Source organism: Crocuta crocuta, unplaced genomic scaffold (assembly GCF_008692635.1).
Source record: "Crocuta crocuta isolate KB4526 unplaced genomic scaffold, BGI_CrCroc_1.0 scaffold369, whole genome shotgun sequence".
In the NCBI taxonomy this organism is placed as follows: domain Eukaryota; kingdom Metazoa; phylum Chordata; class Mammalia; order Carnivora; family Hyaenidae; genus Crocuta; species Crocuta crocuta.
The window spans coordinates 2,889,339-2,914,980 of NW_027529441.1; the positions used below are offsets into that span (position 1 = coordinate 2,889,339).

At 34.3% G+C, this 25,642-nt stretch overlaps 1 protein-coding gene across 1 annotated transcript in view; it reads left to right on the plus strand.

Annotated features, from left to right (window-relative positions):
• LTN1 (listerin E3 ubiquitin protein ligase 1) overlaps positions 1-25,642 on the plus strand; it is a 61,622-nt gene that overhangs the window by 12,591 nt on the left and 23,389 nt on the right. The window contains exons 7-19 of the mRNA XM_077760213.1: positions 5,030-5,203; positions 5,775-5,965; positions 6,700-6,835; positions 7,671-8,480; positions 9,963-10,004; positions 12,526-12,715; positions 13,185-13,424; positions 14,233-14,386; positions 15,173-15,317; positions 15,802-15,988; positions 17,472-17,631; positions 18,496-18,600; positions 22,914-23,056. Of these exons, the coding sequence (XP_077616339.1) occupies positions 5,030-5,203; positions 5,775-5,965; positions 6,700-6,835; positions 7,671-8,480; positions 9,963-10,004; positions 12,526-12,715; positions 13,185-13,424; positions 14,233-14,386; positions 15,173-15,317; positions 15,802-15,988; positions 17,472-17,631; positions 18,496-18,600; positions 22,914-23,056 (2,677 nt within the window). The remainder of the gene's footprint in view (positions 1-5,029; positions 5,204-5,774; positions 5,966-6,699; positions 6,836-7,670; positions 8,481-9,962; positions 10,005-12,525; positions 12,716-13,184; positions 13,425-14,232; positions 14,387-15,172; positions 15,318-15,801; positions 15,989-17,471; positions 17,632-18,495; positions 18,601-22,913; positions 23,057-25,642) is intronic.

The following is a 25,642-nucleotide window of genomic DNA, read 5'->3' on the forward strand; positions in this document are numbered from 1 at the left end:
GAGCCATAGGTCTTGTTTCTTCTTATGCCAGTACCAGAAGTTTGCACCCATTCCATTTTCATATCACATGCTAACATGACATTATGATATGTCCTGATAACTGCTTAGGTGAGTCACTTTTTTTGTCCTCATCTTCAAGATTGACCAAGTTGTTTTAGAACTTTATTCTTCTGGGGCGCCTGGCTGGCTCAGTTGGTACAGCATGTGACTTTATTCTTCTATATAAATTACAGTAAGTTAATTGAATTTCTCAAAAAAGTGAATGATTTGGGGGAGGCTTGCTCTCTTTATAAAGTTATTGAACCTGATATTATAATGAATGTCATATCTCAATTTATTCAGGTATTTAAAAAACATCCTAGAATAACTTTTTAAAAAAAAATTTTAATGTTTAGTTTTGAGAGACTGAGAGACAGAATGTGAGCAAGGGAGGGGCAGAGACAGAGGGAGACACAGAATCCGAAGCAGGCTCCAGGCTCTGAGCTGTCAGCACAGAGCCCGACATGGGGCTTGAACTCACGGACTAGGAGATCGTGACCTGAGCTGAAGTCGGACACTTGACCAACTGAGTCACCTAGGTGCCCCTATCCTAGAATAATTTTTAAACCAACTTTATTGAGGTATAATTTACTCACAACAAAATGTAATTTTAGGCATAGTTTCACAAGTTTTGACAAATGTATTTACCCATCTACATGTACATGTAACCACCACAGTCATGATATAAAACATTTTTATCATCCAAAAATGAGTTCTTTTTGTTATCCTTCCCCTTACTGTAGGCAACCAGTGATCTCTCGCTTCAGGTTTTCATATAAGTGGAGCCAAACATATTCCCCCTCTGGCTTCTTTTGCTCAATATAATGTTTTTAAGGTTTATTCATTGTTGCATGTATCAGTGGTCCATTCCTTTTTATTGTTTAGTTTTATATAGTCTTTGTTATGGACATGAATTTTCATTTTTCTTGGGCAAGGAGAGAGACTGATGATTCATAGAGTACATGTATGTTAAAATTGTAAGAACGTTCCAAACCATTTACCAAAGTGGTTGTAGTGTTTTATACTTGTATCATCAGTATATGAGATTTTTAGTTGTTCCATAGTGTTACTTCAGAATTGTCAAGTGTTTTATTTTAAGTCATCTTCATTGGTGTGGGATTCAGGGATCAGCAAACTATATATACATCTCATGGGTCAAAATCTGGCACAACTATTTTTGTAAATAATTTTTTGTATTGTCTGTGACTGCTTTCATGCTAATAAAGCAAAGCAAAGTAGTTGGGAGAGAGACCATATGGCTTATAAAGTCTAAACTATTTTACTGTCTGGCTCTTTAAAGAAAATGTTAACTGACCTCTGAGACATATAGATTTTTCATTGTGATTTTGATTTTGATTTCCCTGATGGCTGACAATGTTGGACATATTTTAATGTGCTTCTTGGCCATTTGTATATCTTTTTGAGGTATCTGTTCAAGCTTTTTGCTCACTTTTTTTTTTTTTTTAATTTCTAAGGGTTCTACTTGGCTTTTTGTATTTTCTGTTTCTTTGACAAATTTTCTTGTTTCTTTAAAGACTTTTTTAAGAGCAGTTTTATGTGCACAGCACAGTGAAAGATGCAGATTTTCCATATATGTCCTCCTGTCCTTTCCCCTGCCAGATGCCTAGTCTCCCCTTATCAGCATCCTCTACCAGAGTGCTACATTTGTAACTTTTTTTTTTTAATGTTTTTATTTATTTCTAGGAGAGAGAGAGACAGCATGAGCAGGGGAGGGTCAGAGAGAGAGGGAGTCACAGACTGAAACAGGCTCCAGGCTCTGAGCTGGCAGTCAGCACAGAGCCCGACGCGGGGCTCGAACCCACGAACCACGAGATCATGACCTAAGCGAAAGTCGGACGCTTAACCGACTAAGCCACCCAGGCGCCCCTGTAACTTTTTTTTTAAGCAAGTTGTATGCCCTGTGTGGCGCTTGAACTCACAACCTGGACATCAAGAGTCACATGCTCTAACGACTGAGCCAACCAGGCACCCCTGAACCTACACTGATAAATGATATAATCCAGAGTCCATAGTTTATTTACATTAAGGTTCACTCTTGGAGTTGTACATTCTATTTCTTATTTATTTTTGTTCATTGTTCTATTTTCCTTTACCTCACTGAGTGTAGTTTTAATAGCTGCTTTAGAGTTCATGTCTGACGATAACATCTCGTCATCTTGAGATTGATCTCAGTTAACTGCTTTAGGAGATGACATCACATTTTCCTGACTTTTCATTTGTTGGGTAATTTTAGACTCTATCCTGTTCATAGATATTTGGACTATACCCTGAAATGTTATGTTTTGGAGACTGGATTGTTTTATATTGCTCCAACAGGTGTTACACGGAGATTTTGTGATGGTAGGAAATTAACTCGGGCGGACTCTTAACAGCAGGTGGTCATGCCTGCGGGCGGGAGCATCTCAGATCTCAGCTCAGTTCTTTCAACCTTGGCTTTAAACTGCCTTCACATTACCCTGTGCATGGTTCCAGGGCCAAATATAGTATTTTTAGGCTGCAGACAGAAATGTGGAGGTTCCCTTCTCTGGCTCTCTCCTTCCTAGAGTTCCCGCCACTCTCTTGCCGCCTTCTCCTCTTCCTGGTTCTTCACTTCCTCCCACGAGGCTTTTTATTGGCATTCCCTGTACCTCTGTGGCGGACTGTGGCCACCTTCAGGGCAGAGCTGCACAGAATGTAAGTTCGGTCTCAGCTGACCTTATATCTTGGATTTAAATTTTAGACTCTTTATTCTGTTCCATTTATTTATGTTTATCCTTATACCAATACCATACTCTCTTGGTTATTATTGTTTTATAATAAGGCTGGAAGCCATCCAGATTTGTTCTTTTACAAAAACTTTTAGGTTGTGTTAGACTCTTTTCATCTTAAAGTAATATTTTATAATATGTTCCATCCTGAACATGTTCATGGTTTTGTTGCTAATGTGAAAGTCACCATTTGTTTTTTAATTACATTTTTTGTTTCTACTGGTGCATGTATACTATGCTTTCTTATGTAAATTGTATATTCAACTCTCCCAACCTCTTGTTCTAATAGTGTTTAGATCTTTTTGAATATTTTTTTATAGCCTGTTATTTTGCTATGATTATAGCTACATATTTGTGTTACTTTCCAATTCTTTTTTTTTTTCCTTGTCTCTGTGTGAATAAGGTCCTCTAGGAGCATGTTGAGAGGTGGTAATAGCTGGCATCCGTTTCTTGTTCCCGACTTTAATGGAAATGGTTGTAATAGTTTCTTAATATTTTGAGTATGATGCTTACTCTAGATTTCATAAAGTTTAAGATTGCTGTTTTATTTTTAGTTTGCTGAGTATTTTTGTCATAAAATAATGATGAAATTTTCTTGATTGCTTTTCTGATATGTTTAAATGATCGTACGATTTCCCAGCCTAGCATTTAAGAGATGTACTCAGTCATGCTATACAGTTATCTTTTTAAATACACTGCTAACTTCATTTGGTGATATTTATGTACAATATGCAGAAATAAAGTACTTTGTGGGGTTAAATATATGTGTATGTGTTTTTTTAATCCCAGAAAACATTGTTACTATACTCTCAATCTTCATTTAGATTTATCTTCATATTTGTTGCTTTATCTGCTCTTTATTCTGTTTTTCATCTCTTACCTTCCCTCTGGGATCATCTACTTTCAATATAGAAGGCATCCATTGGATTTCTTTTCTTTTTGTGTTGGTCTGCTGATGAGGAAGTCTTTTTTTCTCTATCAGAAGATGTTTTTATTTCACTCTTTTTTTTTAAGATTTTATTTTTTTAAGTAATCTCTACATGCATCGTGAGACTCAAACCTACAACCCTGAGATCAAGAGTCTCCTGCTTCTCTGACTCAGGCAGCCAGGTGCCCCTTCATTCTCATTCTTGAAATTGATTTTTACTGGGTACAGGAATAAATATTGACATTTAATTTCTTGTTGAAAATATTCCATTGTATTCTGATTTACGTTGTTGCCATTGAAGTCAGCTATTACTCTTAGTGTCCTTCCTTTGAACGTAGTTTGTCTTTTTCCCCTGCTTTTTTTTTTTTTTTTAAAGTTGCACCATTCAGTATCTTAATGTGGATTTCTTTTTATGTATCTTGCTTGGGATTCGTTGGATTTCCTGAATGTGTAGAATGGTGTATTTCAATTGGCTCTACAAAATGCTCAGCTATTAACCTCTTCAGATATTTCCTTTGCTTCGTTCTCTCTTCTCTCCCTTTGGGATTCTGATTAAATATATGTTAAACCTTCTTTATCTTGTCTCTTACACTATTCTTGGTGGGGTTTTTTTTGTTTGTTTGTTTTTTTTTATCTCTTCTTGTCTTTCCATGCTACTTGGTGGATAATTTCTTTTGTGCCTTCAGTTCACTTTCTCCTTATCTTCTCTTAAACTGAGAATTGAATTCTAATCTATCACCTGACTTTCTGCCTGTCTACTTTTAGGAATAGGAATTGTGCTTCGTACTTTTTCGCGTCTGTGCAAAATTTTTCTAAGATCCTTTTCCTTTCCGATTTCTTTATACTTTTATATCTTTAAATATAGTAAGAATTGTTGATAGGGAATTTGTAACTGATAGACCTAAGATTAAAAGTCATCATCTCTGCTGATAGTGGCTCATGGTTTCTTAGTTTTTGTTTGGCTGTATTTAACTTTGTGTGGCCTAGTAGTGTATTAATAGGAATAATATGAGGCCCAGGTGAATGCCTTGGCCATTAGAGAGGATTTGTATTTTCTTCAGCCAAAGAAATTGAAAGTTGAATTCTTTCTGCCTTCACTTTTATGTGGTAATTCCTAATGTCCTTTCAGCCATTTGATATTCTACAGAAGATTTAAAGATCTTTTTTCTAGCCCTTTTAGTTTTACTAATGGGAGTGTATTAATGAGTGTTACTAATGGGAGCTATTAAGTTAAAAATCTTATCATAACTCAACTAGGCTTTAATTTAATCCAGCTTTTCATTTTTTGTTTTAGATCCGCTCAGCTTATTTTGAGTTAGTTTCTGCTTTGTGCCAGCGTATTCCACAGCTGATGAAAGATGAAGCGTCCAAAGTGAGCCCATCTGTTCTACTTAGCATTGATGACAGTGACCCCATTGTATGCCCGGCTCTCTGGGAAGCTGTACTTTATACACTTACAACTATTGAGGTGTGTAAGAAAGGTAACATTTAGTACATTTGAGATACTTGTCTTCTTTGTTTGTATTTTAGAAGCCTTAGATATGATATGAGACAGAGCCTATCAGATGATAATACCTAAAACTTACTGGAAAATGCTTCCTTGGAAATAAAATATTTAATACAAAACTTTGTATAAATCTTAAACTGACCATAAAATGGTATAGAGTTTTTATTTTACTTTCAGTTTAGCCAGCCAGTATTGATCATTCTTTAAACTTCATGTGGCCCAGTGACGTCAGTATATCTGAATCTTATGTTTAAGATTAGATATTAGTGTCCCTTTTAGAAAGCAGCTTTTATATAAGTCTTTTAAGTTAAATCATGATTTCTGATCATTGTTGTCCTAAGCATGTGGGGCACATGATTACTATATGTAATAAATTTCTTAAAATTTCTGAGTTTAGTTTTCAGTAGTGGTGAGAGATTTTATCCTTTTTAGGTAGAATACTTGATTTTTACTTTTGAGAGCCTATATGTCTCTGAATTGGAAAAAGTATTTTCTGATCGCTAATTATTCTTATAATCTTATTTTTGGTTAGGACTGTTGGCTTCATGTAAATGCAAAAAAAAGTGTGTTTCCAAAGCTGTCAGCTGTGGTTCGTGAAGGCGGTCGGGGTCTGGCTACTGTCATATATCCTTATCTTTTGCCATTTATCAGCAAACTGCCTCAGTCCATTACAGATCCAAAGTTGGATTTCTTCAAAAATTTCCTCACCTCAGTAGTTGCAGGGTAAGGAGTTTCAGTTCTTGATCTTTAAAGCAAAAGAGATTTTTCTTGTTTTCATTAATTTGTAGAATGACATACTCATTATTGTCTTTCTTAAATTTCTCCAGATTGTTCTGCTGTTCATTAAACACTTTTAAACTTTTCAGAGAATTTCAGTTGAAATTTTTTTCCTGGGTACTTTCAAGGCTTTAGTGGTCATACACAACAAAAGTACAATGAATATTTTAAGGGCCTTAGATTGAAATAGTCCATTTTTTAAATGAGCATTTTTTGGTATATTGATAAATACAAATGTCCAAATGGAAAAAATGAATCAGTGAAGAGTTTAAAACTTCCATAAACATAAATATGATAGCTATTTAAAGTCACAATTTAAAAAAATTATTACAGTGCATTTGTTGAACTTAATTAAAGGTACTGTTTTATTAATGCTTACAAAATTGTTTGTTACTACTCTTTTAGTTTTATTTGATTAAGTCCTCTCTTTGAAATTTGCAGATGGATTTGTTCCTGACTAGAAAATAAATACGTATTATCTTTTGTTGACACCTGTTTGAAAATGTGCTTTTTCCCACTCTTTTTCAAGTTCCTTTTGTTCTGAGTTTTTAGTTTAAGAATTTTATGTTAAAAAGTCCTCCTCCTTTTGTGTGATACTTTTTCCATGTCTTTATTGTAGTGTTTCTGAGTTGCTTATTTTTTTATGAAAGAGTAAGCTATGGTTATTTATTATTTCTTAGGCTATCAACAGAGAGAATTAAAACCAGCTTTTCAGAGTGCTCAGCAGTAATATCAGCTTTTTTTGAATGCTTACGTTTTATAATGCAACAAAACTTAGGTGAGGAAGAAATTGAAGAGATGCTCGTCAATGACCAGGTATTTATAATGTAAAAATCACCATGCCCTCCCACATTGACTATAAAGTGTCAAGCTCATTGTATCTTGTTGCCATTTTTAAATTAGCCATTATAAAGATTTCATTTTTATAATTGACAGATTGAGTAATGTGTACTTCTGACCATATAAATAAAAATTCTGTATTGTAGGTTGCTAGAATAATACCATAATGCCTGAGTACTAATTAGTCTCTGGGTGTGGGGGCCGGGCCCTAACTGTTTTATACAGTTGCAGCACAAAGCATAATTTTGAAGATGCTATTTGTGATACTTTATATTAAGTATAAATTACGCAATAATCATTCTGTTACTTTGAAAATATTCAACTACGTTTAGTTTTTTGTGAACAATTGTGCTTGGTGTTTAGAACCAGTGATGAGAGCAGATTCTGGAATATGGTTCCTTATGTTAGGAAATTAATGAAATTATATAAGCCCAGATCCTAGTTGATGTCTCAGTTAACTTATCTTTGAAATTTAAGAAAAAGAATTCTGAACTCTGGGTTGTGTCTTCATATTGGTTTAGAAAAAAGTAAAAAATTGGATTAAGGTCAGAAAAGGCAAAGAAAACTGTATTATTTGGTAATGATCAATATTCTTGGTTAATTATATCATAAAAATAGTAATTTAGAGGAATGCAGTGAAATTATTAACCTCTTTGATATGCAAATGATCTTCAAGTTAACTCTTAAAAGTTTTGGGGGGAAATCCATGTTTTTCAGTTATTAAATGTGGAATTTTATGTTTTACAAATACTTTGTTCAAATTTTATTTCCTCTGAAAACTGAACTTTTATATGTCTGCTTTCTCTTTTAGTTGATTCCTTTTATTGATGCAGTTCTCAAAGACCCAAGATTGCAAGATGGGCAGCTCTTTAACCATTTAGCAGAAACCTTACGTTCCTGGGAAGCCAAAGCAGATGTGGAAAAAGATGATAAAATAGCTCACAGTTTGGACAAAGTACTGCTGAATTTTTGGGAAAGACTGTCAGAGATCTGTGTGGAAAAAATCAATGAGCCAGAAGCTGATGTGAAATCCGTGTCAGGTGTATCTAACCTGCTACAGGTCCTTCAGAAGCCGAAGAGCTCACTGAAGTCAAATAAAAAAAAAGTTGGTAAGGTTAGATTTGCTGACGAGCTACCTGAAAATAATAAAGAGAACGAAAAATGTGTCTCCTCTGAAGGCGAAAACAGTGAAGGCTCTGAATTAATGGCTGAACCTTCTCTCTCTCATAATTGTTCAGACCTTGTATCACCACTAAGGAAAAAACCTTTGGAAGACTTGGTCTGTAAACTAGCAGCGATGAGTATTAATTATGTCAATGAGCAAAAGTCGGAGCAACATCTAAGGTTTCTTTCCACTCTACTCAGCTCTTTCTCTTCAACCCAAGTATTTAAAATGCTACTAGGTGATGAAAAACAGAGTACTGTCAAAGCTAAACCTCTTGAAATAGCCAGGCTCATACAAAAAAATCCTGCGGTGCAGTTTTTATACCAGAAACTGATAGGTTGGCTAAATGAAGATCAAAGGAAGGATGCTGGTTTCTTGGTGGACATTTTGTACAGTGCCCTCTGTTGCTGTGAAAATAATATGGAAAGAAAATACGTCTTGGATGACCTCATCGAGGTATTGTTGTATATCTCTTTAAACTGTAGGGGCTTACATCGCTACACTAATTATAAATGAGTAGAATGAGACCTGCATGGAGGTGATTCCTGTGTTGTTTCTTGACTGAATATCTGTTTAAAGAAGAGCAATATATTCCTTCCAGTTTTAGTCTATGTGCTGCCAAAGTAAGCACAGGCAAGCAGTATATTCTTGATTGTGATGGGGAAGTGTGGAGGCTTATGGGTATGTGTTGAGTCAGTATGGTTAAGATGACAAATGCTTGGTAATAAAAGGCTTAATCTATACTTTTTAAAAAAAAATTACATCCAGGTTAGCATATGGTGCAATAATGATTTCAGGAGTAGATTCCAGTGTTTCCTTCCCTGTGTATAACACCCAGTGCTCATCCCAACAGGTGTCTTCCTTAATGCCCCTTCTCCTTGAGCCCATCTCCCCACCCACAATCCCTCCAGAAACCCTCAGTTTGTTCTCTGTATTTAAGAGTCTCTTACGTTTTGTCTCCCTTCTTATTTTTATGTTATTTTTGCTTCTTTTCCCTTATGTTCATCTGTTTTGTATCTTAAATTCCACATATGAGTGAAGTCACATATTTGTCTTTCTCTGACTCATTTCACTTAGCATAATACCCTCTAGTTCCATCTACGTAGTTGCAAATGGCAACATTTCATTTTTCCTTGATTGCCAAGTAATACTTCATGGTGTGTGTATCACATTTTCTTTATCTATTCATCTGTAGATGGATGTTTGGGCTTTTTCTGTACTTTGACTATTGTTGATAGCGCTGCTATGAACGTTGGGGTACATGTACCCCTTCAAAACAGCGCACCTGTATCCCTTGGATGAATACCTAGTAGTGCAGTTGCTGGGTTGAAGGGTAGCTCTATTTTAATTTTTTGAGGAACCTCTATAAAGTTTTCCAGAGTGACTGCACTAGTGTGCATTCCCACCAGCAGTGCAAAAGAGTCCCTCTTTCTCCACATCCTTGCTAACATCTGTTGTTGCCTGAGTTGTTAGTTTTAGCCATTCTGACTGGGGTGAGGTGGTATCTCATTGTGGTTTTAATTTATATTTTCCTGATAATGTGTGATGTTAAGTATCTTTTCATGTGTCTGTTAGCCGTCAGGTTGTCTTCTTTGGAGAAGTGTCTATTCATGTTTTTTGTCCATTTCTTCACTGGATTATTTGTTTTTTTGGGTGTTGAGTTTGATAAGTTCTTTATAGATTTTGGATACTAACCCTTTATCTGTTATGTCATTTGTAAATACCTTCGCCCATTACATTGGCTGCCTTTTAGTTTTGCTGATTATTTCCTTCACTGTACAGAAGCTTTTTATTTTGATGAGGTCCCAATAGTTCATTTTAGTTTATACTTTTAAAAGTTGGAGTAGCTAGAAATGTTTCAGCTTTTTTTTTTTTGTGATTACATAATGACTTCATTCCTTTTAAAAAATTATTTCTAACTCTTTTTTTCTCTTTCAGGGGAATCTGAACTGGAATTCTATTCTTCAGGTCATTGAAAAGGTATCTTAGGGATTTTTTTCTTTTCCTTCTTTTTTGCATTTATGGGTATAGAAAAATGAAAAACCAGTCATATTCACATACTAGTATGTGGTCAGATGTCTAAGTTAGAAACATTATTGTAACTTTTTCCCCATAGTTTGGGAAGGCTTTAGGTTTAGGTGTTTACCTTTCTATAGTATTTTTTTGGTTTGGAATATCAGCAAAGACTGAAAAGGCTCTGGTAAATCTAGTATTTCTTCCTGGGTAACAGAGGGAGAGCTAAATATTTGAATATCTTTAAATTAAGACTACAGGTTTCTACTCTTATCTTAGTTACTTTTTCTTCTATAGAAGTGGACTGAGAGGTGTTCGCTGTGGCTCAAACATCTCAGGAAATTAAGTTTGTCCTGCTTTGGAATACTGTACAGGCAAATTAAAATCTTTCAGATTTTGTCTGATTGCCACTTGACTAAATAAGAAAATTAGTGATAAAAATAATGAAAAGAAGGAACATAAGCAATTTAGAAGTTTTAAAGTATTTTTTCCCAATAAACATCTAAGTGATATAACACTTTTCAACCATAGAAATGTTTTTTTTTAATTTTTTTGAAATGTTTAGTGTTAGTTACCTAAAATTCTTTTTTTTTTTTTTTAGCATTTTTTATTATTTTTAAAATTTATACAGATAACTCTTTAATTTACAAGTTTCTTTTTCAATTCTGGTAAAAGCCACATAACAAAATGTACCATCTTAACTATTTCTGAGTTTACAGTTCATTAGTGTTAAGTATATTCTCTTTGTGAACCAGTCTCCAGAATTTATCTTGCAAAACTGAAACTCTGTGCCCATTAAAAGTGACTCCCTATTTCCCTCAATAGTTTATTTATACAAAATAAATACAGAATATTCATTTATTCTTTTTCAATGAGAAATAGAGCTTATAAAGTACAGCATTGACATTAGTTTACCCAATACCTTCTCTCTCTGTAGGCAGGCTACATGAAAAGCCAAATTATCAGAAAGCTACTTGATAAGTCTAGAATTAGGGCAAAGGGAGTTAATAATTTGATAAGAGAAGACTGAACCCATTTCCAACTTAGGAATGTGCCTGCTGGTTAGCTCAAATTCTCATAACCTTTTGGAAGTCTGTCTTCTTCCTGGACAGTATTTGGAAGTTCATGGCCAGTGTTTGCCTCCTGTACGTCCATGACTAACTGATTTCTCCATCCCTTTAAAGCTGGTCAGGTTCTTTTTATGGATATGTTAAAATGAGTATTGTACTTCATCTCTTTCTGATTTGAGAGACATTATTCAAAAGTTTATTTCCTGGACTCAATAAAATAAATTGATTTTACTTAGTAAATTGTGTTAGAAAAAGCAGTATTATAGCCATCTAAACTACAGATTATTTTGTTTTTATGCACCTTTATACTTTATGATCAGAGTCATAAAGTCAGCTTCTTTAAAAAACAACCTGAATTTTGTAATCAGAAGAGGACTTTAGTGATTTTTCTAGGTTAATCTTCATTTTTAAAATAGGAAATAGGCCCATGTTGGTTAAGAGATTCGCCCAGGGTCATAAAGCCAGAACAGTGGTAAAGCTTGGGCTAAAATAAAAGCCCTGGTTATCTACAGTTTTTTAAATAAAAGGTAAACTAGTTTTTAGGCACTACCCAATCCGCACTTGGTTTTTTGTTTTTTTTTTCCAGATTGCTTTGAAATGAACCAAGTTGCAAATTCCTTTCTTGTCAGCCCTTAAAGCAAAAGAAGCTCTGGGAACATGGATCAGCATGCTTTTGGGGGTGGATTTACAGTTGTTGTTTTTTTCTTCCCCACCCCATGAAAATAAACCAGTTGCTGTTAGCTATCTGGCCCCAGTTACTATTGCAGAGAATTCGGGAAAATAATAAGTCCCATTGTTCATTTTGAAGTAATTTACTACTATCAAATATTAATTGTTCTTTAATTTTAGTAAAATTAATGAACAAAAATTTAATATATAGAGCATTTTTAATATATGGAGCATCTGTCTTCAAAGTTCATCTATTCATTATTCATTGAACATACCTGCAGTGTTGGTAGCAGGTATCAAAGAAGTTTAAAAAGACAGTCTCTGCTCTCAAGGAACTTACAATCTCATTGGAAACAAGACATACACAGATGAAACATTATAAATAATAATACAATCCAGTAAGTGCTTTAGAAATTCAGACAAAAGCTTTTATGAGTATGGGCTTGAGTGGATGGGGGGAGACTTCATAAAGCAGGTTGGCTTTGTAATGGTTCTTAGAGAATGGATGGGATTTTGATAAAGAAGACAGAGAATATTTATGGTTGGGAAGATAGCCTGAAAAATGCATGAAAGTGTATGTAAGCAAGGCTTAGTGGGGAACAGGGATGATATCAGCCTTCTTAGAACTTGAGGAGGAGTGGGGGATAGTGTTGGGGCCATGATGAAGGGAGATAATATGGTACAAGTAATGTTATAGACAGATATGCTTTTTGGTCTTGTACATCTTTGCTTTAATTTTATTATTTTAGGCACGTTCTAGTTCAGATAAACATGCTTTAGTAACTCCTTGGCTAAAAGGAGATGTCCTTGGAGAGAAATTGGTAACCTTGGCAGATCATCTTTGTAATAAGGATTTGGAATCCACAGTATCTTCTGATTCTTACTTCTCGGAAAAATGGGCTCTTCTAAGCTTGGTATTATCTCAACATGTTGAAAATGGTAAGCAAAAATAGGGCTTTGGTTTTTAGTAGGGAATAAATCTTTCACTTTTGGAGGGGATTCCATGTTACAAGGTTTGTATGTTACTGGTTGAGAATAATGAGACTTTATGCAGATATTTTAATTTTGTAAGCACCCTAAATGTTTAAGCCTTGTGACATGACTTGGAAGACATTTTAATATTTTTAGTTTTATATTCTAAAGGGTTTTGAATAGTTTAGCAAAGTTATTCACTAATTTTGTAGAGCATTGCTTTTTTTTTTTACTTAATTTAAAATTGCTCTTCAACATGAGAGATTTTATATGTGAGAGATCAGATTGATTTCTTGATATAATTTTGTCTAATACATAAAAAAATATTTTTAAACACATGTAAAGACTTAAGTGGTTGTTAACCCAAAGTAAAGTATTAAAAAATACACTGTTAATATTTTTTAATTTTTTGTTTGTGTGAACTTTTTTCCTCTAGATTACTTGATTGGAGAAGTGTATGTTGAAAGAATTATTGTTAAACTTCATGAAACTTTATCGAAAGTAAAGGAATTGTCAGAAGCTGAAAATAATGATTCATCAGTGTCTTTTATCTGTGATGTGGCCTATAACTATTTCAGCTCAGCAAAAGGATGCTTGCTAATGCCATCATCTGAAGACTTATTATTAACTCTCTTTCAGTTATGTGCTCAGAACAAAGAAAAAACACATTTGCCAGGTAATAGCCTACTGCTCAAATGTTTTGTTGGGAATCTCCGGCTCTGACCTTCATAGTGTAAGTGCCCAGGCTTTATTAATTGAATCATAATGTACTTGAAAGTTGAAAGCATTTTGAGTAAAGGGCCGCAAATCTTAAACAATTTCAGCTTTAAAAACCAAGTTAAAAGTATATGTAGATATTATGTCCAAATTCTTTCTTGTTGCCAAAGAAATAGTTTTAGAAGGGGCTATGATAAGATGAGTTAGAATCTTAGCTCCTTCACTTAGAAGCTGTTGTTTGGCAAGTTGCTTAATTTCTTGATGCTTCAGTTTCCATATTCATAAAGAAGGGTATATTAATATATCCTTCTCTCACTCTTAATATATATCAAAATAAAACTGAGATTGCCTTTGTAAGGACTATATTGCCTTATGTATTGAGACTTAATTGTGAAAGGCATTATTTAAAAAAAATATTCGTATTGATAGAGAGCCCTCCTCCCAAACCCTTTCTTTCATATTCCTCTGTTTGGAAAAGGTATAATAATTTTCACATCTCCAAAAGGACAGTGCTCTTATAAATAAGAACAGAAAAGAGCTAACTTTAAAAACCTTAACGTGTTTACATTTATATGGCATGAGCTAGATTGTATTATTGCATATTTATGACAGTTCTTTTGTTTTGGCACTTGAATGGTAATTTTATATTTTCTGTTTTTTATGGTACCTTAAAAACCTCAGGTCTGCATTGAGTTATTTCACACATTTTATACTGATTATAGTTGCTTCACAGGGATTAAAAATTACTGTTGACATCTTGATTTTAGACTTTCTTGTCTGTAAACTGAAAAATACTTGGCTCTCTGGTGTGAATTTATTGACCCACCAAACTGGCAGTACATGTAAACAGAGTACCTTCCTGTGTTTGTCTGCTCTGTGGCTCAAGAACCAAGTTCAGTCTTCATCTTTGGATATCAAAAGGTAACTTTTTGTACTCATTTGCACTCGATCTCTTCAGCATCCTGATCACTGTCTTTAAATTCAAGCCTGTGATTAGTGCATCTATGAAAAATGACTTGTTATGTAAGAAATCTACAAGACTCCTAAAAGAAGACCCAGACAAAAATATTTTTTCAAAAGGAATTTGTTTTAATGATCATTAATTTAAGCTCAGTTCAAGAATGATTTGTTACAGCATATCTGCTGGACTCCTAATTTATCCTGGTGAGGTGATGGTAGTGCTGTCCTGTGTCTTGTGGGCTGGTGTGGCTACCTGTCACGGCTACCACACATAGTAGTTATTCTTCATTGTTTAATTTGGGGGCCCGGTAGCCTCTGTTTTAAGATGTTGAATTGCAAATATATTTCATACCACGTACTAAATCTATCTATAAAGGTGAAAAGTAAGAGAAAGCATCCAGAGGCTGTTAGGGTTGAGTTGTATCTTTTTCTCATCATCATGGCTTTTTTTTTTTTTCACCGTATAATAAGGTAGTTGTGTTTCAGAAATACCTGTTCCAAAATAGGTCAAGTTCCCTTCATTCTGATATAGAAGCGGTACTCAATTTCAAATTATAAATGTTGTATTAAATCCCTAATTTGATGGTGTATATGTCAGATACAGGGGAGAGGACTTGCTTAGCTTTATTTTTACTACTTTTTGTTCAGGTAAACTGTTCCCTGCCATAGGGTATTTAATGTGTAGCAGGAGTGGTTAAGTTAGTCATAGCACAACTATAATTGTTACGTTGTTTGCATTATTTTCAGTCTTCAAGTCCTCTTGTGTGCTGTTGATGATTTGCTAAATATGCTTCTAGAAAGTGAAGATCCTAATCTTCTGGGAGTTTATATTGGAAGTGTAATGCCAAGCAACAGTGAATGGGAAAAGATGAGACAGTCTCTTCCAATGCAGGTATGTTTAAGATTGGACAGTGCTTATTTCGTTCTTAAGTTTGGACTTCATGCAAGATTAAACATTTTAATTTTATTCTGGGGAAAAAAAAAATAAATCTTTGGTTTTATCTTGGGGAGGGAAAAAAGGTAAATGAAATGAGTATCTTGCTTTGCCTTGACATCTCTGAATGCTCATATATTGGATGCTTTGTGGTTTGTTATGACACTGGCAGTTGCTGTGGTACAAGGTGAATTACTTCTTGTTCTGTCCTGAAGGAGTCTTAAAGAAATACACATTTCTTAATTTCCTGAAGCAAAACCCAAACTTGTAGGCTTCTGTGATTTTATTAATAAAGTAGTAATAACTTCATTTTTGAAGTTACACTAATAATATTTTGAAGATTGATAACTTCATTTTTGTTCCCTGTCTTACTTGCATAGATAGTAAATAATTTAGAATATCTAATGATTTTTGTATATAATTTAATGTATTCTTTTTACAGTGGTTGCATAGACCTCTTTTAGAAGGAAGATTGAGTTTGAATTATGAATGTTTCAAAACAGATTTTAAAGAACAAGATACAAAGAGTCTTCCCAGCCACTTGTGTACTTCAGCATTATTGAGCAAAATGATATTAGTTGCACTGAAAAAGGAAATAGTCCTAGAAAATAATGAGCTTGAGAAAATAAGTAAGTATATATGAGCATTCAGATATAATAGCAATGTTTTGAAATAATTTGTAATAAATATAATTTGAAATAACTTTGATTACCCTGCAATTTAAATCTTTAAAAAATCAAGAATCTTCCATTCCTATTAACTATTGTAGTGATGAGAAACTCGAAGTTACTTAAATGATGAATACTAAATTGCAAATTGGATGGAAACAGACTGAAATCTTGCTATGATCTTGTTAGCTGTAGAGCAGAATTTGGTATAAGATCAGTTACTCAAGCTGGCAAGACATCAGTACTAGATCCTGTGGCACATAACCCTAAAGAAAATGGTTGAGTCTGGTGTTTCATCAAGGATACTGACTTTTCAGTTAGTTTTTAAACCACTATACTTTCGTGCTGATAAGTATATATAGATATCTATGTAGATAGATATTTTTTCTTGGCAAGTGGAGGTTCAAATGTTGAATCCCATTGGGAATTTGAGATTTAAAATTCCCCCATCCAGGAAATGACGTAGAATTGTAGGTAGCAGTGTGACCTATACAGAATGGTATTAGAGTTAGAAGTCTTACATAATTTCTCTGTCAGTCTTGTTTGTAAAACTTCAGCTGTGACGTAGTTACTAGAAGAAAACATATGCCCTGTGGAAGGAAGTTCAAACACCTCTTGATTTGCCAGCTCCACATGCGTTTAAGGGCAGGGAAATTAGCCTGCAGTTACAATAGTGTGTTTTTGTGGATTGTGTTACTTTTACAAACTGACAGCATTATGTACTTAATCTTATCAGCCCTGTCAGATATTATTATTATGGTTTTTCTTACTGGTTTTCTTAGCTTGACTTCATTATAGAGTTAGCTTAGTTTATAAGGGGTAGGATTAGATTTTTGAACCAAGTCTCAAGTCTTCTGACTCTAAAGTCCATATACGGCTTTATAAAAGAGAGTTGTGATAATTCTGTACTAAAGCCTATTCGTGTGCTAGATTTTATGATAGATTCTTGGTCATTTAATTCTCACAGCAGTCCCTGGGCTAGATTTTAGTACTCTAATTGATAACTATGCACACAGCTCATTTGCGTCCAGACCAGTCTCTCACCGAGGTCTACTCCCTGTTTATATAGCCTGGTGTTTCCCATTTCTTAACACATTGACTTGAACTTGTACCTGATACAACTGGTACCTGGTGTAACTTGTTACCACCTGTGGCAAAAACAGTAGGAAGATTATTCCAGTATTTCTGGTGACTTAGGCCTGTCACATTATTCACTAATTAGAAAAGGGACCAAGTAAGATTTTGGAGAGGACTGGCATTTTGTATCAGACAAATGTTCTCAGTTTTCATTATCATTGAACATATCAAAAAAGATTTGGAAATCAGTTCACAGATATTTTGAGACTGGTGGGCATAGCAGTATTCGAAAATGGGGCAGTGGAGTGAAGATGATTGAAAGGTTTCTTCACAGAGTCCACCTGGTAATGTGTTGTCCATTCTATAGTTGCAGAACTGCTCTATTCACTGCAGTGGTATGAAGAATTAGACAATCCACCTATTTTTCTAACCGGATTTTGTGAAATGCTTCAAAAGATGAATATTACATATGATAACTTATGTGGGCTTGGTAATACTTCTGGCCTTTTACACCTGTTATTTAACAGGTAAGAATCCCTTTCAGCTTCCATTTTTATATGATTGTTTTACTAGCTTTGGGCTTTGTTTCTGTAAAATGTAAGTTCACTTCATGCTAATCTTTCAGATGGTTGATCTAAATTAGACCCAGTTCTTAATGATAAGTACTTCATGGATTCTGAGTACTTGATTTACTCATCTGGGGAGATATTTGAACTTTGCCTGTGTTCTTAAATCCATAAGTTACATTGAGGGATGGGGCAGATGACAGTAGAAGAAATAGAAGCCTTGTAGAAGTTGTTTTGTCATCTGTGATCTATTCTTCCACTACTCTCAAACCTTAGGTTTTGTGTCATTAACAGGTATGTCTTAAGATTATAAACACAAAACCTTTCCCTTAATGGATGGGAGCTTGTTGAAATTACTGTGTTGAACTACCTCTCTTTGTTTTTCACTTGCCTGTAGTGTATTGAATATGCTTTGTGGTATCAGAGGTCCCAGGCTGAGCCTTTCTCTTCAGTCTCCATCACATACTCAGCGGCACTCAGAACTTCCCCCAGCAGATATTAACATCTCTGTGATTCTTCAACATTAACCAGGCTTGGTGTCCTCTGGGATATGTCCTTTTTCGAGCTACAGTCTCTGATCCTCAAACCTAATCTCGTCTATTGGGATTTGAAGGGCTTTGGGATGAGAGCTCAGTACCAGTTGTAAAGGAGTGTTGGAAACCTAAGCTCCCAGTCTGTTCAGTAACGGGCATTTGTTTGGGGCAAAAGCCATGGTGAATTGATACCCTCACAAGGTGATCTACTTAATTCTGTAAAAGGAATCCAGGTAAATAGTCTTTAAAAATCTTAAACACTTTGAAAATGGATTTTTTTTTCATTTTTTAGGTCCATGGAAAATGGCACCCTTTGGTCTCTTATTATTGCTAAGTTGATCCTTTCCCGAAGTGTTTCATCTGATGAAGTAAAACGGCATTATAGGAGAAAAGAAGGGTATTCTTATTTCAAATGTTTATACTTTGTAATTTGCTGTATTTGGTCACTTCGGCAAGCCTAACTAATAAATAATCTCTAATCAGTCAAGGAAACAAGGTTTAAGAAATGCAGAAATTCAAGGAAATGAGATTAAAGACTTTAAAACAATTTAAATTATTTTGGGTTTGGGACACATCTTCTCATATAAGCATTTTTAACTTTATAATATTTTGTTGTGGAATTTTATACTTGGTTTAAAAAGTTAGCATCTTGTTAACTTGCTCTCTTTTCCCCAGAAATCTTTCTTTTTTTTTTTTTTTCTGGGTAATATCCTTCTTCTGTTACTTTATTTGCTATTTGGAAGTGATAGGGAAAGTTACTTATCCTTGTCTTTAGTAAGGATCATCCTATTGGAATATAGTCTAGAAATGCAATAAATGTGTTTTTAAGACAAAGAAATAGATTATGGGGCTGGACATACTAGAGTTCTAGAGTTGATCATATTAGAGAGGCTGAACGCTCGAATTAAACATTTAGTTGAAATTTACCAAGATGCATTGTGAATTTACTGATTTACCAAGAAGAATTCTGAAATAATATGTGTATGTTGTGGTACAGTAAAACTGTAAACTAAATTTCAATTTTTTTAAAAAAAAATTTTTAAACTTGTTATTTTGAGGTAATTATAGATTTACATGCAACTGTAAGATAATATAAAGAGATTCCATATACCCTTCATTGAGTTTGCCTCAGTGGTACCATTTTGCATAACTTTAATACAATTTTACAGCTAAGAAAATGGCATCATACAATCCACTGATCAGGTTTACATGTACTTATTTATTTGTGTGTGTTCTGTGTAGATCACATGTGTGACCACTACCACAGACCAGGTGACAGAACAGTTTTATCACAGGGATCCCTTCTGTGCTCCCCTTTTACAGCCAGGGCCATCTTTCTTCCTCCCATTCTCATCTCTTGCAACCAGTAATTTGTTCTTGTCATTTAGGAAAGTTGTATAAATGGAATCATACAGCATATGGTCTTTTGATACTGGCTTTTTTTATTCAGCATACTTTAGTTTTTTTCTGATGATAAAAGTAACAGGGAAGTAACTAGAGACGTATTAGAACTGAATACTAATAATGGATATATACTTGACAGAAAAATCAAAAACTTTCTTATTCAGTAGTGATAATTAAAAATGTCAGGAAAAAAGATTCGCTACACAATTACAACAAAACTATACCTAGAAATAAATTTAACAACCACAAAAAAATACAGTTATGAAACTTTAGTAAAGATTACAAAAAAAGTAGGACGATAAATTGTAAAACTGGTTGTATCAATCTGTAATTGCAATGCAATCTCAATAAAATTCCAGCAGTGTATTTTGAAAAACTTGACAGACTGCTCTAAATGCAGTATGCATTTGAAGAAAAAAAGTGCTCAAGAATATGTAGGAAATATCTGAAAGAGAAAAGTGAAAAGGACTTGGCTTACCAATACAATTATGAAGCAGTATTAAGTTGGGAAATACACAAATCAATGGATCAAGATAACAGAATCCAGAAACTGATCCATACATTTATGGGAATTTAGTTTTTGATGTAGGTGGCCTTTCCAATCAGTGAGGTTAGTGGGGCGCCTGGGTGGCTCAGTAGGTTAAGCATCCGACTTCAGCTCAGGTCATGATCTCACTGTTTGTGGCTTCACACCCCACGTCAGATGCTGTGGTGACAGCCCAGAGCCTGGAGCCTGCTTCAGATTCTGTGTCTCCCTCTCTCTCTCTCTGTCCCCCACTCATGCTCTCGCGCTCGCTCGCTCTCTCTCTCTCTCCCAAAAATAAACATTAAAAAAACACACAAATCAGTGAGGTGAGTAAATATTAGATGATGTTAGGAAAATTGGATATGTATTTGAGAAAATACATTATATACAAGAATGAAGTCCAAATGAAAGCTAAATGTAAAGAACAGATCTATAAAAGTATTAAAGGAAATTAAGAGACTGTAAAATATTGATATGGGGAACACCTTAAGCAAAGCACAAAAACCCAGAATCTATAAAAGAAGTGATAGATATTTGATTTTGTAAAAGTGAAAACTTCTAGCAACCCAAGTGCCATCAATAGATCAAGGGATAAACAAAAATACGGTATATACATACAGTGGAATATTATTTAGCCTGAAAAAGGAAGGGCATTCTGACATGTGATACAACATGGATAAACCATGAGGACATTATGCTAAGTAGAATAACAGTCATAAATGACATATTTTGTATGGTTCCACTTCTATGACATACGTAGGGTAGTCAAATTCAGAGAGAGAAAATAGAATGGTGGTTGCCGGGGCCTGAGGAGAGAGGAAATGAGGAGTTCTTGTTTCATGGTTTTTTTTTTTTTTTTTTTTTTAAGATCTTATTTTTAAGCAATCTCTGTACCCAGTTTGGGGCTTGAACTCTCAACCTCAAGATCAAGACTTGCATGCTCTACAGACTGAGCCATCCAAGTGCCCCTCATGGGTAGAGGTTCAATTTTGTGAAAAGAAAAGACTTCTGGAGATTGGTTGCACAACAGGGTGAATGTACTTAACACCACTAAAATGTACACTTAGAAATAGTTCATTTTGTGGACACCTACATGGCTTAGTCAGTTAAGCATCTGACTCTTGGCTTTGGCTCAGGTTATAATCTCACGGTTTGTGAGTTTGAGCTCTGCGATGGGCTCTGCGCTGACAGCACAGAGCCTGCTTGGGATTCTGTCTCTCCCTCTCTCTCTGCCCCTCTCCTGCTCATTCTCTCCCTCTCTCTCTAGCCTTCCTCTGCGTATTCATGTGTGTACTCTCTCCCTCCCTCTCTCTCTAAGATAAACCAAAAAAAAAAGAGAAATAGTTAATTTGATAAATTTAATGTGTATTTTATCTATAATTAAAAATTTTTAGAAAAAGAAAACTTCTGTATGAGAAAAGTGTAGTAAGCAAAGGTTAAAGGACAAGTAACAAAATTGGAGAAAACATTTGCAAATTAACAGAAAGTTAATATCCTTAATATACAAATAGCTTCTATTAATCAGTAGAAGTTTCCAAATTGAAAAATGTGTCAAGGTCTTGAACAGGTAATTCATTGGTGAATTTGAAGTTTTTTTAATGGTTATTTATGAAATGGGAAGTATGAAAGGATTTGCCATAGTAATAATGATAGAAATACAAATTAAAAGAAGCACACTTTATCTGCCATCTTGCTAGAAATTAAAAAGATTCATTAAGTGTGTAGCAAAACAGTCACATTTGTACATTTTTGGTGAAAGTGTATAAATTAATTATGCTTTTTAGGAAAGCCGTTTCAAATTATCAAAATACAGTGCATTCAAAGCCTTTGCTCTTGCAGTTCTACTTCTAGAAATCTAGCTTAAAGAGTATTATTTTTGCACATAGGCAGAATAATATCTGCCCATGTGGGCATTTATTGTGACATTATTTGTAAGAGCAAAATTTGAGAAAAAATATCAATGTCCACTAATAGGGGAATAGTTAAGTTTATGATAATGTCAAATGTTTCTGTTTTTGTTTTCAATTCAGTTATATAGCTTCAAAATAGAAAGTAATTTACACCTGTATGTATTCTGACATAGAAAAGATCTACAGTGTAAGTGGCAAATAATACAGGAGTATTATTTGTGTGATTATAGTGTGATCTCATTATGTAAATAAACTTCAACTATATATATGCACATATATGACTATCAAGTCATAGAAAGGACGCACAACTATTTCAATGAGTCAGTTGACTCTTAAAGAGAACATAATTGTATAATTTTAAAAAATTCTACATGGGGGAGAAGTTATATATGATTATTTTTAAAATTAGAAATGTGGGACGTCTGGGTGACTCAGTCGGTTAAGCGTCCGACTCTTTTGGTTTTGGCTCAGATCATGATCTCATGGTTCATGAGTTTGACCCCATCTGGGGTTCTGTGCTAGTAGCGTGGAGCTTACTTGGGTATCTTTCTCTCCTGGCCTCACTGCCCCTCCCCCTGCTTGTGCATGCTCTCTCTCTCTCTCTCTCTCTCTCTAAATGAACATTAAAAAATGTTTTTTTAAATAAATAAAAATTAGAAACATGTAAAAAAGAGAAAGAAGCAGTAAAAAATACCCACAATCTCATCATCCAGAATTAGCAACTGTCAATCTCTTTTCATGGTTTCTTTTTTTTCTATACGATTATTTTGTATAGTAATTAGTCATCTTGAATATTCTGAACAGGAATTTTCTGAAATAACTACATACTTAGGATAAATATAATTCATACTTTTCCTTTCCTTTAAACAGGTTTTTCCCACTGACAGAAGGCAATATGCATACCATTCAAAGTCTCTGTCCGTTTTTGTCGAAAGAAGACAAGAAAGAATTCATTGCTCAGTGTATACCTCCCCTTTTGGCCTGGACTAAGGAAGATCTTTGCAGTACTAATGGTTAGTGCCTGATAATAAATATTTATTTTATTTAATTACTGTTTAATATCTAAATTCAGATCTAGTAGAGGTAATTTGAATTACAGCTGATTTTATTCCTACTTTAAACTTTGCTACATAACAAGTTGACAGTCAATAGGATGAGTGTCTTTGGGGAGTGGCTGTTACCATTTTGCAGTACAGAAATGCTGCAGCCTCAAGGGAAGACTTAGACCACAGTTGTATCAACAAAACAAAAAACCCCACAAATACCCTCTCATTATTTCCATCCATAGGATTTTTAGCTATGCCTAATTCCAATTTCTCCCCAGTCAGCCAATGATTGAACATAAAAAGTAACAGAGAGAATAGCTTTTGTTGTATTTTAAACCTTTTTGGACACTCTGTACTCTGTTAATTTGTTTATTAATTTAATAAACATTTACTGAACATGGCTCTGTGGCAGTTCCTTTTTTAGAGAGGACAGAGCATAGGGGGGGAGATCAGTGCTCTAACTCCCACATTATTTGAGGTTTAACTGTATTCCCAGAAATGGAATTACTGGATCATATGGTAGTTCTCTTTTTAATTTTTTGAGGATCTTCCATATTGTTTTCCATAGTGGCTGTATCATTTGACAGTCCCACAAACCGTGCAGGCAGATTCCATTTTCTTCATAGTCATGCTAGCATTTGTGATCTCTTATCTTTTTGATGATGGCCCTTCTAATAAATGTGAGGTAATATCTCACTATAGCTTTAATGCATTTCCCTAATGACTGGTGATGTTGAGCATCTTTTCATATATCTATTGGCCTGAAGTATATTTTCTTTGCAAAAAGTGTGTTCACATCCCCTGTCCTTTTTAAAATTGGGTTGTTTTTTTGCTTTTAAGTTGTATGGGTTCTTTATATACTTTGGATATTAATCCCTTATTGAATAGATAGTTTGCAAATATTTCTTCCCACTTCGTATATTATCTTTTCACTTTGTTGATGATTTCTTTTGCTGTGCAGAAACTTTTAACTTTGATGTACTCCCACTTGTTTTTTATTTTGTTACTTATGCCTTAGGAGTCCTATCCAAAAATTAATTACCAAGACCCATGTCAGGGAGCTTTATTCCCCTGTTTTCTTCCAGGAATTTCATGGTTTCAGGTCTTACATTTAAATCTTTAATTGATTTTGAGTCAATTTTACAAGTAATGTAAGATATGGGACCAGTTTTATTATTTTACATGTGAATAGCTAATTATCCCAGCACCATTTATTGAAGAGACTATCTTTATTCCATGAGTATTCTTGAATGAAGTCATATATTAGTTGGTCATATATATTTCGGTTAATCTTGGGCTCTCAGTTCTGTTTCATTGGTCTATTTGTCTGTTTTTATGCCCTATTATACTGTCTTTCAGGAAACGTGATGCTTCCTGCTTTCTTCTTTCACAGGATTTCTTTGGCTAATCTGGGTCTTTTGTGGTTTTATATACTTTTTAGGAGTTTTTTTTTCTACTTCTGTAAAAAACGCCATTGGAATCTTGAATAGGGATTGCATTGACTATAGATGGTTTTTGGTAGTATTGATATTTTAATATTAATTCTAACCCATGAACATGGGATACCTCTCCATTTATTTGTGTCTTTGATTTCTTTCATTAATATCTTACAGTTTTCACAGTAGAGATCTTTCATTTTCTTAGTTAAATTTATTCCTAAATATTTGGTTTTGATGCTATTGTAAATGGAATTGATTTCCTTATTTTTCTGCAGAAAATTTGTTATTATATAGAAATGTTACTGATTTTGATACCTGCAACTTTACTGAATTCATTGATCTAACAGTTATTTGGTTGAGTCTTTAGGGTTTTCTATATAATATCATGTCATCTGTAAAGAGACAATTTTACTTCCTCCTTTCCAATTCTGACCTTTCATTTCTCTTTTTTGCCTGGTTGCTTTAGCAAGGACCTCAAGTACTATGTTGAATAGGAGTGGTGAAAGCAGGCACTGTTGTCTTGTTCCTTACCTTAGAGGAAGAGCTTTCAGCCTTTCACCATTGAATATGATGTTAGCTAAGGGCATGTCATATATATCCTTTACTATAGTGATATGTGTTATTTCTATGCCTGATTTGTTAAAAGTTTATATTATGAATGGATGTTGCATTTTGTCAAATTCTTTTTTCTTTGTGTATTGCAATGGTCATATGATTCTTTCATTTTATCACTGTGATGTATATGTTGATTTGCATATTTTGAAACAAATTTGCATTCCAGGGATAAATCCCATTTGGTCATGGTGAATGATCCTTTTAATGTGCTGTTGAACTCAGTTTGCTAGTATTTTACTGAAATTTTTTCATCTATATTCATTAGGAACATTTGCCTGTAGTTTTCTTTTCTAGTAGTATCCTTTTCTGGTTTTGGTATCAGGATAATGCTGGCCTTTTAAAAGGAGTTTGGGAGTGTTCCCTCCTCTTCTGTTTTTTGGAAGTTTGAGAAGAATGGATGTTGATTTTTCTTCAAATAGTTGGTAAAATTCATCAGTCAAGCCATCTGGTCCTGGGTTTCTCTTCATTAGGAAATTTTTGGTTAGAGTCTCAATCTCCT